At 39.9% G+C, this 11,186-nt stretch overlaps 1 protein-coding gene across 1 annotated transcript; it reads left to right on the forward strand.

Annotated features, from left to right (window-relative positions):
- The first annotated feature begins 5,932 nt into the window (after positions 1–5,932).
- On the forward strand, positions 5,933–8,286 carry LOC149099400 (uncharacterized). Its single transcript, XM_089276824.1, has 3 exons — positions 5,933–6,415; positions 6,803–7,523; positions 7,715–8,286. The coding sequence occupies exons 1-3, from the start codon at positions 5,933–5,935 to the stop codon at positions 8,284–8,286; spliced, it is 1,776 nt and encodes a 591-aa protein (XP_089132950.1).
- Positions 8,287–11,186: the final 2,900 nt, after the last annotated feature.

An 11,186-nucleotide genomic window follows, 5' to 3' on the forward strand; every position in this document is an offset into this window, starting at 1 on the left:
ACACAAAGAAAATGGGAATATCAAAATATTTGGCCCGACAAACAGGAAGGAAAGATAAATTCATGAAATAACTAGTAGGGGAGGGGGCTGCTTCAACTTCAGGTTCTGCAGTAACTTTTTTCTGGTTTGTTCCATATACATGTATTTCCTTCTGCGGGTCTCGCTTTGTGCACTGTCATTCTTGATTTTTCTTCTACAGGGAATTTTTTTTGGAAAATAATCAACCCAATTCAGTAACATTGGCACAGAAAAATACATGATTTATCTCTGACTGGTTTACAGAAATCTTTAAATTAAAATGCAACACTAGCTATCTTACCAATTCAAAATGATAACTGAGTTTTTACAAAAAGTGACAGTAATCTAGTTTGCTGCATTGAGGAATAATGACTTTTTATACCAATTTACAGGATATGCAATACTTATCTTGAATTTCACACCAGGAACACATCCCTTATAGGCTCCTGAACCAAAGACATGGAAAACCTTACCCACACCAGGATAATTGAGAACATAAGACATCTCACACTTGAGCAGAAATGGTGCCTTGCTGTATAAATTGTAAACAGATTTGCCAGACAGCTGTAACAACTCGTCAACAAGCAAGTCAAGATATGGCTGAAGAGTTTCAGGTTCCCTTGATCTGTTTCCTGTACAATGTTTGGGAAACAAACAAGTAAGTAAATTAGGCTGTTTAGATGTGCTGAGAAGCTTTTCCCACTGATCTTCATGGGAAAAAATGAAACAAGAAAACAAAGGAATGCTTTCTTCACAAATGCATCATTGTTTTTTCACATGTAGTCTGCCAAACCATAACAAAACGCCGGCTTCTTGGTTCCATCATAAAGAAAACAACTGCGACAAAGGGAGCATGCATTATAACCCTATATAATCACAACATCTATAAAAAAATCTAACATTATTTCTTCTACACTGCTCAAACAATGGGCAGAAATAGGATAAAATTAAAATTCAACCAGGTTCAGGGGCACTTATAACTGGAGAGCTTTATTTAACAGTTTTCTACTCCCTATTTTGCTGATAAATTTCAACGGACATATATTCACCTGGAATTATGCCAACAAGTAACAGCCTCCCAAAAAGGTACCTGATCTGTCAGGGGCAAATTCAGCATAGCCTGAGTAATGGGCCACGTGGAGTAGGAAGTTTTAGGGTTTTAGATGACTGTAAAAGGATTCTTCTTTCACTGGCACTACTTCTGAAGGTGTTCCATAATGGAGATTGTTGAATATCATCCATGATATCAGGCTGGGTGCGATCTTTCTCATTTGTAGTAAATGACTGAGCCACTTGGGCTAGTGATGCTGTCCCATAGAGGCAACTGAAACATGGCCCAAGTGGCAAATAAACAAAATGCTTCCTAGCAATGTTTCTACTTAAAAACGATCTGACCCACATTTAGGGCATTTCACCAGAGTGCTATACTTGTGATTGTCAGTGTCCCTAAACAGAACACAGTCACGAGGACAGGCATGAAAGCAAAAGCTTTCTACAAGAAAAGGTTTAATAATTGAGTATGCCTCATCATAGTTACTCAGTAACAGGTTCCCTGGTGGAAGGAGACACTTCTGAACACTGAATTGATAAGAGAGACTCTCTTTACTAATACCAGGATTTGAAGAAAACCACAAAAACTGAGAAGCAACAGCTTGTAAAAGTGTAATAGAACTTCCAGGATACAGTGGGGTTTTAGCAGATGGCTGGTCATGGGTAGATGGATCAAAGTTTGTGTCTGTTGTCAAAGTTTTACAAACATTACCAGACTCAACTGTACCCTCAAAACTACCATCACTTTCTACATCATTGTAGTAAAAGGTAAAGGTAAAGTCTGCATATGAGCCAAGTGGCCCATCAGGCCGGAGCTTATCCTGGTTTCTGTACCATGAAGCAACTAGGAGTATTTCTACTCCCCCCTGGATGGGATGCTAGTCCATCGCAGAGTTACCCCCAGCATTAAGTTCACCAGTACCCATTTATACACCTGGGTAGAGAGAGGCACTGTGAGAGTAAAGTGTCTAGCCCAAGAACACAACACAATGTCCCCAGCCAGGGCTCGAACCCGGACCACTCGATCCAGAGACGAGCGCACTAACCATGAGGCCACTGTGCCTCCCTACATCATTGTAGTAGCTAGAATGAAAGATCAGGGTGTGGTCTAAGTTAACATTATTACATAATTATATTAAATGTCTGAAGCATGATTGATCATTGCATTTATGCACACAACTTAAGCAGCTGTGAAATTAAAGCTTGAAAAAATTTAGGCTTGAACAGGATATTCGAACCCATGACCTCTGTGATACAGGTGCTGCTCTGCATCGGTATCAAAGAGGTCATGGGTTTGAATCCAGTTCAAGCTTGAATTTTTTTCAGGCTTTAACTTCACAGCTGCTTAAGTTGTGTACATAAATATGATGATCAATCAGACAGACTTGAACTTGGCAGACTCGAACTGCCTTACACCAGCAGCAAATTGCTGGTATAACCTCACGTGGAACCCCTTCTCTCATTTTAACCAGTCCCAGATCTGCAAAGAGTTATGAATAAGCATTGCAGATTGTCAATTATGAGTTTAAATATAAGTATAGGCAATGAAAATTTAGTAGGACTGTTAGTTAAGCTTACATTATTTATATTAGCAATTAGAAAATTAGTGTTAAGAGGTTAGATGTTTTGTGCTTTTGCTAAATTTTTCCTCATGTGGAACTGAACACAATCAAAATCCTTTTCAATCTCTGACAACAAAAAATATTTGTATATAACTCATTGAAATGTGGGCAACGATCAATTCACTCCACAGTAAGAACGCTCCTAAACTGAAGTCTCTCTTACTTGCAGCTGCTACAAGTCTTCTTTGTCAGATTCTTACTCGACCTCTTTGTTTTCAGGATCCAGCACTGCAGGCTCTCCCAGTACTTCATCAGATTCCACAGGATCTGACGCTGTATCTCCTTCAATTCACTCTGCTCTTCTTTCTTTGGGCAAATTAAACAAATTTTCATGTGCGAATTTTGCACCTTTCTGCTGGAGACCAGCTTTCCCTTGCAAAGAGGACAAGGCCACAAAACAGCCGTTATATTGTTCTGTTTGCCTGAATATGATGTCATCATCCTTCTTTAACATTATTGGTTCGTACCCATTGCAACATTTTAGGTGGAAAATCATGGCACCAAAGTTTAGCTTACACTTCAGCTTTCACAGTGCTGATTCACGTTGGTTTTCCCATGTCACCATATGGAGTCCTTAAATTTTACTGCATTGTTTAGCCTTCTTGACAAGGAAAAGCAGCAAATGCTGCTTTCCCAAGTAAATTCACTATCAGCCCAAAAGGAAGTGGGGCAGGACGCATCGGTGGGCGTATCAGTCTGGGCTCCATCTCTTCCATCAGCTGCTGCCGGTGCCGTCCAACAATCCAAAGAAAAACCGGCTGCAATAAAAAGCTTCACCACCGAAGAGTTGTTGGGCACTGGGAAAGTTCGCATGGCTGCCCAGAAATATTTCAAGGAAGGAATTTTGTACATGACATTGTATATTTGAATATCTACTTTGAAAAAGTTGTAGTCTTTTACAAGCTTATCAAACCGAGCGCCGCAAGCTCTTCGTATTGTTTGTTTGTTTGTATTGTTTACTATTGGGCCATAAAACAGGCAGATACGAATAGCAACACAACAGTTTAATCAAGCGGGTAATAGAAGAGCATTACATGGTCGACCATGAGGTCTCCACACTGTGCCATGAAGGCTACTGGGAAATATTGTTATGCAACAGATTACACTACATCTCCCCTCGCATTAGAAATAAGCTATATCCTAAATAATAAATATTCACTCTCAAGTCTGGAGACGATCAGTTCAAATCATAAACTCAAGAATAACTGCAGTAAATGAACAAAGTTAACAAGATGAACACTTAGGTTCACAGTCACAAGTCTCTAAAACGCTCCGAGGTTCTTATTTCACGACCACATCGCGTGGTTCTCGTAGGGGCCACAGGTGTCGAGGCAGCTGTAGCTGGGACAGTTGGCTCTGGGCACTCAGCAGTCCGAACATCAGAAGAAGACGAGTTAAGAGCTGTGCTGGTATCTGCATTAGGCGTTTCTGGAAGATGATTCAGGTGGCATCTGTTTCTCCTCAGTTGTCCCTTGGGCGTTTCAACTGTGTAAGAACGTGGGGGACCGGCTATGTCCACCACAGTCCCTTCAACTTTTTTGTCTGGTAACCAAACATGCTCTCCAGGAAGGAGGTGGGAGGACTTTTGCAGAATGATGCCTGTCAAAGTCTCTCCTCTGTCTTTCTTTCAAGGGGTGTAGCACGGTAAGCCATGAGTGCTTTGTAAGGATCTGGGGTTTTCTTGAGTAGATCCTTTACAGTCTGAACCACGGGTTCAACCTTGCCGTCTTCTTTAACTTATATCTTTTAATTTGGACCTTTAAAACAGCTTATTTGGATTAAAGATGGACAGCAATTTAAAAGTAAGCTGCGAGCGTACCTCATTTGCATAATGTTTAAAGCCCATCAAGCAAGTGACACATTTTCCCACAATTCATGATAACTCATGTTGTGCATGCGCAATTCACGAGTTAAAAAGGACAAAATGAAAAAAATCCCTGCTTTCAGGAGACTAAAAGGCTATGTAGTCACTGTTTCCAATCCATGCTATAGGCCAGGGGGGATGGGGGTTCTGCCTTGTATATGTGCTGCTGGATGGGGTCCCATTTTTTCACCTTCCAGGTCTGTGATCAGGTCCAATTTTGACCTTCCACTCACAAAGGGTGTGAAAATCTGTAACCTTGAATAGCTTTTTTAAATGTGGGAAAATAAACCTGAAGTTGAAGTAATGGGAAGAAGAAATAAACAAATGTATATTTTTATCTAATTTTTGGTCTGTGTAGGGGTAAGTGAAGATGGCTGCATATGGACTGAGATGACATCTCGAGTAAACAAGATTGATTGACAACAGACACTTTTTCTTACAGAAACACAGTGGGAAATCCTGAATTGGCATAGTTACAGACTGAGGTACAGCCAACTACCAGGTATACTACTTTAGCTGGAAAATTTACCTGATTCCTTCTGAACTTTTTTGCAATAACCTGAGAGAACAAACTGCATTTTAATAAGTCATTTAGCTCTAAGTTGATTTTATGATTGTATTTTTCTAATAGGAAAAAAATAGAAAATTGCAACATCCACTAATGCGATTTCATGTACACTTCTATAGAACTCTTAATGAACTTTCTATGTCTTGATGACAACCAGTTAAGTTTGAATAGACCACGATAAGTTTACAAATGTTAATAGATGAAGTGTTCAGTTCTCAAAAGAAAACTGCCGAGGATCTATTTCAATAAATGTCTTTAAAATATGCTGTACCAATGTTGTACATACTTTGCATTAGTATCTATAGCCTGTGACTCACCCAAAAAGGTACCACCATTCAGATAAATTTTCAAGTATGGCAATCTGCGGAAAAGAAGAAATTTCGCTATTAAACCATGAATACTTTCCTGCTTTGAATGCTGTGAAGTTCACATCTACCTCTGAAAATGACATAACAGAATTACCAGTATTAAACCTCTTGTTACTTTTACTTTACCGAAAGAATGGCACAAATGTCCAACATTTTTTTGATAGTTTAAATTATTTATTGACAACTCAGCAAATTGACATAGTCCTTGGGGATCTAAATATAGATTACTTAAACACTAAAGACATTGCACCACTTGCACAATTAATGGAATCTTTAAATTATGTTCAGATCGTAGATAAGGCAACATTTATTTCAGGCACTCTGCTAGACCATGTTTGGGTTCAGCATAGTGTTAAGAGCTTAATTGGTGCCTCAGTTATTAATGTATACTATTCTAACCACGGAAGAAGTTCAGACAAATCTTACATTTTTTCTGAATGATATGCATGAATTGAACTGTCTTGTCCACCGTTACTGGGACATTGATGAACCTAAAGAAACTCTGGTTGTCAGACCAGATGAGAAGCTTGCAAGGGACACTGTTGCTAGGTCCTTGACCTTCACTGATGGCCACTATGTTGTTGGCATGCCTTGGAAACAGGATCAACCATCGTTACCTGACAATTACAGCATGGCCTTGAGTCGTCTACAGTGTACTGAGAAGAAATTGAAGTGGTCCCCAGAACTCGGTGAAGTCTACAACGAAGTACTGCAGACCTATCAAGAGAAGGGATACATCCACAAAGTCCCACATGAAGAGGTCAAGCCTGATCAACTTTGGTACCTGCCCCATTTCCCAGTCTTGAGGCCTGACAAACCGACCACCAAGACTCGTATTGTGTTTGACGTGTCAGCGAAATTCAGTGACGCATCTCTGAATGACATCGTACTCCAAGGGCCTAAACTCCAGAAAGACTTGTTTGTGGTACTATTGAGATTTCGCCACAGTTTGTTGCTCAAGAACATGCCAGACAACGCCAATCAGAACTTCCCCTAGTGGTGGAAAATGTTTTTGAAAGCACGTACATGGATGACAGCATGGACTCAGTTTGTGATGTCAAGACCAGTGTAGAGTTGTACAGCCAGCTGTCAAGGTTATGGGAATCTGCTGGGATGCATGCCCGGAAATGGCTATCAAATGTGCCAGATGTCTACTGTCCATTTCAGCTTCAGATTGTGCGACCGAAGTTGACCTCGACAGTGGAGAACTGTCCTCTGTTAAGACACTGGGTGTTTTGTGGTGTCCCATGAAGGATGTGTTCAAGTTTCAAGTTAACCTGCCTACCAAGAGCAATGATCATATGAAGCACAGTTTGCTAAGGAAGATAGCCACATTGTTCGACCCTCTCGGTTTGCTGTCACCGTACACAATGCGTGCCAAGGTCTGATTCAAGAAATTTGGGCAAGTGGTGTGGACTGGGATGAGTCGGTGGATAGAAGACTGTTGTGGAAGGCTACACAGTGGTTTGACAAGCTGTCAGTGCTACCCACCCTTCACATTCCACAATGCCTGAGAAGCACCACTATAGTAAAAAGCATCACTTTACACACATTTGTTGACCCATCTGCAGAAGCATACGGTGCAGCCTGCTACACCAGACATCTGTATGAAGATGAGTCTGTAAGTTGTTGTCTTGTGGCTTCAAAGTCTCGTGCTGCACCACTCCAAGCTGTAAGCATACCGCGGTTAGAACTGATGGTGGCTGTAGTAGGGCTTAAGTTCAGTAAGACAGTTGGAAAAGTCCTTGCCATTGAGAGTAGTCACCGGAGCTTCTGGCCTGACAGCATGGATGTGCTTTACTGGATTCGCGGATGCAGTCAAAAGTTCAAGCCATTTGTAGCTAATCACGTTGGAGAAATCCAAGCCTTGACAAGTCCAAATCAGTGGAAGTATGTGCCAACCGGACAGAACCCAGCTGATCTACTGACCAGAGGAGAAAGTGTCTCTAAGCTGTTGACAGAAGAGAAATGGTGGAATGGACCAGCATTCCTAAAGCAAGATTCAACTGAGTGGCCTGAGACTACATACATACGTACATACATACATTCTTTATTCAAGTCGCAAAGTTACAAAAGTATACATATAAAAACAAAAGATAAAAAAGAAAAGGCGTCTCGAAAAGGAAGTTACTAAAATCAAGGTCAAGAAAGGACCAGACATTGAAGCCCATAAGGAGTACCAAGAAGCAGTACAAACAGAGGAGACATTCCTTGCTTTGACCAGTGAAGCCACAAAGATACTCAAGTTGGAGCAAGCTAACCAGAGTTACCACGAGTGTAGACCGTTTCTTAGAGAACTGTCATTTACCAGCAGCTCTTCGAAGAGAAGGAGCCTTAAAGCCTGATGAGGTGACCGCTGCAGGAAGGAGATATATCAGGCAGGCGCAACGAGAAGTTTTTGCAGAGGAAATTCGAGCACTGAAGGCTGGAAGGGAAATTCCAGGTGGAAGTAAACTGTTGCCGCTGCGACCTGTACTAGACAAGGAAGGAGTCCTTAGATGTGATGGGAGACTTTGTTATGCAGAGTGTTTGCCATGGGAAACCTGTTACCCCATCATCTTGCCTCATAGCCATTGTGTCACAATGCTCATAGTCAAGCATGCACATGAGCAAGATCATCATGCAGGGACCAACCAAGTACTAGCGCAGCTTTCAGTCCAGTATTGGATAATTTCTGCAAGAGAAGCAATTAGAGAGTGGGAAAGAGAATGCATGCAGTGTAGAAGAAGGAAGGCTTCTCCAGCTAAGCAAATCGTGGCCCCTTTGCCAGAGTTACGCACACGAAAGTCCCTTTGAGCATTCAGCCACATATCTGTTGACTTTGGTGGACCTTTCATGACCAAACAGAAGCAAAGGTCTAGATTCTTCTTTTTGTTTTTGGAAGAGCCAACGATGAGGCAAAACAAAGGCATCACCCATGAATCTATGCTTTCCGAATACAACAGCCTACCAAATGTGTTGTATTTTCACTCCTCCAACATGGCGGCCACAAAATTTCTCTGACATCATAGTCATGTGACCGTACAGACTATAGTTTGACTTCATGTTAACCTATTTAATCTAGTTATTTTTAAAAAGTTGATCAAAATAGAGATAGTATTGTAAAGATGGTAGGACAAGCTTGGCATCACATGATCTTAACATATCGCAAAAGAGAAAAGAAACTAACCCACAAAAGGAAATGAATGCATTTACACACAAATTACTCATGACCTACACATTTTTGGTTGGATAAAACTCACCTATTGAGAAAAACGGGGAGTTTCTTGCATTAATTAGGAATGTCAACATCTTGCCTATGAAATATTCAGAGGTCTGACCAAATTTGGTCAATTATTAAATTACTAAAAACTAGAACACTAACAAATTATCCAGGAAAAAATCTGGAAACTCACATTTCAATACTGCCCTTAGATTTACACCATGGAAAACGAAAAAGTATTTGCTTTTAACCCCCCACATACTTCCATGTTCTAAGCCTGTTGCAGATAAACATGTAATCTAGTTACCAAATTTAATTTTCAGCCTGTGAAAATGGGCCCTACAACAAACAAACTTATCTTCGCTATCACAAACACGCATGTTAGTTTTGAAACATTTGTTCTTTATATCCTTTATTCTTTCATTTATTGATTCGCTTGATTGTTTACATTTGCTTAATGTTTATCTTTGATCACGTTTTTTGGTAGCTGTAATCATTACATAATGATCGATGTTAAATAAGTAACTTGAAGTTTAGATTCTCATGTTACACGTTTACCTTATAATAAGCGTTCCAAATTAAGTTCAAGGAGTTGCTATTTGCTATCGAGAGAAGCAAGAGTGCTATTTCAACTACGGGAGTGATATTATTTCTCTGCTACGCAAGCTATCATAGGAGCTTGACCAAAGTAAGTTATTGTTACGTTTCATTGTCTCGCATGATCTATTTGTAATTTTCTTTATTGTGTTTTATCACTTAATTTAAGTGATTTCACTGGGCTTTGTTATCGGGTAGTACATCAAACGTACAATAGGTTTTCTTTGTTACTGCTTTTGAGTTCGAACCACACAAAACCACAGGTAAACATATTCGCATAGTCATTTAATGCTATCATCTAGTTCGCTACCTCTACAAGAATAAACGTCACATGATTTGGATCAACTTGCTGTTGTTGTTGTTGACTTTGTACGTCCTGTACATTTGACATTCGTGCATTCAGAAAGGCTCCTAGTGCTGCCCTGTGACCCTTCAAGGTCACAATTCATTCAAACATCTCAATTGTAGTACTATTTGATTTTCACTGCTCCTTTATGAGAAAATTATATCACATTTAACAACAATTTTGCTAGACTTCATCACCCACAGCTACATGTGCTAAATCCCTGTTGTTTCTCAACTGCTTTAAGCTAATTAAGAAATGTCAGTTGCCAAAACAATAACTAATCATGGAACTCGTAGCACCTCAAAATATACCATCAGAGATGCCTGCAATCAACATTTTATATAATTTTCCTTGATAAACACAACCACTCCTGGCCAGTTGTCAGCACGATAAGTAGTAAACATGGCTTCCAATGCTCCAGCAAAGTCTACAACAACAGTGGAACTAGAAGGATATGTACATCAAGTGTCCGAAATCAAAAACCTTCCTTGGGAACTAGATATTTCGAGTTCAACATTCAGCAACAGGATGTATGAAAAAGAGTGGTTTTCTTCGGTGCCCAGAAGACTGACGACTTAAAACACAAACAGGAAAGTACAACTCCTGTGAAATTCCTCAACATTAGTCCACAAAAACAGAAGTTTGACCCAAGCACTCAAGAATACAGACTGAATAACTACTCAAAAGTCGTAACACAACGAGTACCGTTCCCTTGGAAAGATATTTCTGCAGCTCTAGCCAACGCTTCTGTGAAATTTGTTTTGGACAGCTGCATACCAGGTGACATCATATCCCTCAAGGCAAGTCCTACACAAGTGAAATGAACAGTCTGTCTACTCTTACACAGCAAAGACAGATCTGAAGAAGTGTGACATCATCGTTGCTGACATGACAGGACCAATTCTTATTACTCTCTGGCAAGATGCAATTGCAAAAGTGAACACCAACACCTGTTACAACTTTGTAGGACTAAAGGTGGCTTTCTTTAACAACAAGTACCTAAATACCACTTCACAGACTGCAATGAAAGTCCTAGACATTGACATTCAGCTCTAGGAAGAAATCACAGCTGCTGCAGAAGAATTGAAGCCAACACAGAAGGTTCATGAGTACATTACCAGGAACATTGTTGCAGCAGATGTTAGTAAGGTATTAGTTTGCTTTAATTGTAAATCCTGCCTCACCACGATTGAAGATGAAGTTTTCCTGAAACATTTTTCCTGTAAACTTAACGTGCTGAAACCAGTCTAGCATCATCTTTATTGGCTAATCTTGACATTAAAGATGACTAGGAACAAAATCTATGATCATTCCAATGTTCTCATATTGTACTTAACTTGTTTTTCATGGCAATTTCCAATACTACCAAATACAACATCAATGCGAAAGATGTCAATGATCTAACTGAAGACATGATTAGCAAAACACTACTGTTGCTCAACAAAATTGACTTTCAAGTATGCAAAGATCAAAAGACTATTACCTCAATGAAATTAATTCATGCTGATCATGAAGACTTGAAAGACATTAATACTAAGTATTATTCTTTTA

This window comes from Orbicella faveolata, unplaced genomic scaffold (genome assembly GCF_042242905.1).
Source record: "Orbicella faveolata isolate gen_17 unplaced genomic scaffold, um_ofav_v1 contig_46, whole genome shotgun sequence".
Taxonomy (NCBI): domain Eukaryota; kingdom Metazoa; phylum Cnidaria; class Anthozoa; order Scleractinia; family Merulinidae; genus Orbicella; species Orbicella faveolata.